Source organism: Austrofundulus limnaeus, unplaced genomic scaffold (assembly GCF_001266775.1).
Source record: "Austrofundulus limnaeus strain Quisiro unplaced genomic scaffold, Austrofundulus_limnaeus-1.0 Scaffold133, whole genome shotgun sequence".
Lineage (NCBI taxonomy): Eukaryota > Metazoa > Chordata > Actinopteri > Cyprinodontiformes > Rivulidae > Austrofundulus > Austrofundulus limnaeus.
The window spans coordinates 192,386-195,988 of record NW_013952535.1 but is presented as its reverse complement, the minus strand read 5'-3'; the positions used below and the strand labels follow the sequence as shown (position 1 = coordinate 195,988).

At 37.8% G+C, this 3,603-nt stretch overlaps 1 protein-coding gene across 2 annotated transcripts in view; it reads right to left on the bottom strand.

Annotated features, from left to right (window-relative positions):
• Nucleotides 1-3,603, bottom strand: part of LOC106522612 (absent in melanoma 1 protein) — a 53,128-nt gene that overhangs the window by 16,509 nt on the left and 33,016 nt on the right. For both annotated transcript variants that reach the window (XM_014015685.1, XM_014015684.1), the window contains one exon: nucleotides 1,665-1,791. In XM_014015685.1, the coding sequence (XP_013871139.1) occupies nucleotides 1,665-1,791 (127 nt within the window). The remainder of the gene's footprint in view (nucleotides 1-1,664; nucleotides 1,792-3,603) is intronic.

Here is a 3,603-nt window from a genome sequence, read left to right as displayed (position 1 = left end):
GATGTTGGGTGTGTGGTCCTGTGTTTTGTTGGCGTATATAATATACTTCTAATCGCTATTTCAATCTTTCTAATTACTTCTCTCTCTCTGTTTTTCCTCTCTGTCTCTATTTTGTCTTCACTTAAAAAAAGTCACTGATGATGAAGAAATAAACAAATAAACTAATATTTGGTTTCATTTTCTACTGAAGTGACCAAAAACTGCCAGCATTGATCCTAAACTACATCTCCCATAATGCATGTTGATTTTTTATTTTTTTACTTATGAAATGACACCATCCCACCACTAGGTGGTGGTGCACAGGGTCTGTAAGTAGCTGGCAAAACTCGTATAAAATCTCCATTTTTGCTGGCTACCTTTGCATTTTTCTCAGTTATACTGGGAAGAGGGAATTTTCCACTTACAARTTGTAAATTTAATCTGTAATGGGAATTCCCTGTCGGAAAGTAGGAGAGTTCAGAAGTGAAGACGGCAGCTACTCACCACAACCCAAGAGTGAGTAAAACTCTCTTATTTTGACTTTTAAAAGTATTTCTGTATTATTTATTTCACATTTAGTCAGTCGTACATGTAGTACTTTTTAGTGTTTATAAGAGGATWTGTTAAAATGCTGTTTCTATGCAGGAAATACCAGGTAGAGCTCAGTTATTGTTTGTTAGCAGTGCTCAGTCGTAGCAATGAGACGAGAAACGTGACGTTTCGTGTTTMGTTGAGGTTAAATACAACTACTGCTGATACTGCCCTCAGTAAAAAAAAGTTTGACACCTATTGTTTAAATTTAATCCGTCTAGTGGTTTGTAAGATATTTTGCTAACGCTACGGTTGGCGGCAACGGTTCATTTTACACCTAAAAGTTTGAATGTTTTTATTTCAACCTGTATTCTGAGAGTGGCTGCTACAATACACTGCAAAAACTATCCATCTTACCAAGTTTTAAAACCTTATTTCAGCCAAAAAGTATTTTTGATCTTGTTTTGAGACTGATTTACTAAACAAGAACTGATTGTGTAAGAATAATAATCTTGTTTTCAGAATGTGTAAGATTATTTGTCTTGTTAGTCTNTGTTTTCAGAATGTGTAAGATTATTTGTCTTGTTAGTCTGAAAATTTGACTCAAATTAAGTCAAAAATTTCTGCCAATGGAGTAAGAAAATTTTACTTGGTAAGATTCTTGAAATAAGAAAAAACTGAGTCAAATCAAGTATTTCAAGAATCTTACCAAGTAAAATTTTCTTCATTGGCAGAAATTTTTGACTTAATTTGAGTCAAATTTTCAGGCTAACAAGACAAAATGAGAAAAAAAATTTTTTTTGGCTGGATATAACATTTTAAAACGTGGTCAGGTGGACATTTTTTGCAGTGTACAGTAGATCCTGCATTGCCTTAACAGTGCCTGTGTGTCATTGTGTTGTTTGAAACCAACAGGGCTGCACGATGAGTCACTCTCGTGATCTAAGATGTGGTCACAAATAAGCGTAGTGGCCGGTCACGTGCAGTGAAAATCATTTAGGGAAGTGAGAGTTTGTCGAACTCTGGAGCTCAGAGGAAAACACTGACTTGTTTTAGCAACCGAATATAAAAAAAGGCACAGTCTCTGGACCGTCTGAGTAACACGCAGGAAAGTTTTCCACCAAAGCAAAACGTGGTTTTCTCCTGAGTCATACCAGCAGGACGGGCATGGCTGAACCCACTCTGTGCTGCAGTGCGCCCCAGTCCTCTGGGCTTCCATACAGACCCTTTTCCAGGACGTAAGTCTCTCCGCAGAAGTCTGGCTCCTCAAACACAACCCAGCTGAAACAGAAACACAAATAAGGAGGCGTAAGGTTGCAAGAAGTGGAATTTCGTTATTTTCGTTCCGTTTTAATTAGCGGCCTTTGATGGGCCCACAGTTCGAAAGAAAGACAACCCACGAGAATTCAAACGAAGCTATTCACGTTTCTTATTCCCTTCTTGGTCCAGGTCCAAGCTAATYGTCTCCGACACAACAGCCTGTCAGCATTTGTTACCCTGGCAAACGTGTTGTGTTTTAGCTGCTGAAAATGTGCGAGGCTGCAAAACAAGCTCCTTCTATAAAGTCAAAACTCAAACCACACAGAGGCGAAGTGAGGCTCAGAGGACTGGCAGCACAACCTGTGGGTGAGCTGCTGCAGTCTAACAGCAGGCTGGCAGCACGGCAAGAATGTCACTGCTGAGAGTCCTGCCTCGTGAAGGAGGAGGACATCATGTTCCCATTTTTAGTGTCCTCCATTGGAAAAAATCAGGGTTTAAATTTCCATTTTTCTTGTTTGTTTCTGGTGTTTCCTTCTGCATTTTTTTCTGTTGACTGTCCTTTAAACAAAACCAGTCCTCTCTGTGGGGGTCTTTGACTTTTCTTTGACTAGATCATGGATAAATCCGTTTCTCATTAACAACAGTTGGATGTGCACCTCCTCCACACAATTAAACAGAATTTCACAAATTTCTCCCCCATTGCTGCAGGGTGTGAGGCAACGTGATCCAACACACCTGAACAGGGAAGTGATGTGTAAGCCTAAATAAAACATTAGTGAATTTGCTCATCTGTCATGACCTGTCAGCCTGGGTGGGGCCGAGTTGCCGTTATGACTGAGTGGCAAAGAATGACGGTAAACCAACAGGACTTYGCAAGAATTTTAGTCCCAACTAATGAAAAACTTGTAGGGAGGAGAAAAAAGGAAAAAGTTAGGAACATGTTTTGATCAAAGCTTGTGGAAAGACATACAACTTAAATGGATAGTTCAGATCCCCTGAAGTGTGGTTCTGTTAAAATTTCATGAACAATGAATATCTTACCTGTCATAGATAGCTTCTGAAATGGTCTTAAATTTGAAAAATAGAGTTTAAGTGTAGCTAGATTGACAAGCTAACTGCTTGACTGAGCAATGCCAAAACTAAAAAGAATTAATGACATCCTAAAAACATCTCCAGTATCAAAAAATTATTGGTTCACATGAATGCTATTTCACAAACCTTTAGATTCCTGTAATTACTATATTATATGGGTATTCTGGAAGACATAATATGATCTACTTGCTAGAAGTGCCCTAGGCTGCCGACAAAATACTAACTTGTAATTTGTCTGTATTTAGAGTACAGACCAAATGTTTGGACACACCTTCTCATTCAAAGAGTTTTCTTTTTTTTCATGACTATGAAAGTTGTAGATTCACACTGAACGCATCAAAACTATGAATTAACCCAAGTGGAATTATATACTTAACAAAAAATGTGAAACAACAGAAAATATGCTTTGATTAAAAGAAAACTCTTTGAATAAGAAGGTGTGTCTTTTGGTCTGAACTATATATATACACAGTATATAGTACAGACCAAATGTTTGGACACACCTTCTCATTCAAAGAGTTTTCTTTATTTTCATGACTATGAAAATTGTAGATTCACAATGAACGCATCAAAACTATGAATTAACACATGTGGAATTATATACTGAACAAAAAAGTGTGAAACAACTGAAAATATGTCTTATATTCTAGGTTCTTCCACCTTTTGCTTTAATTGCTGCTTCTCTCTCTCTCTCTCTCTCTCTCTCTCTCTCTCTCTCTCTCTCTCTCTCTCTCTCTCTCT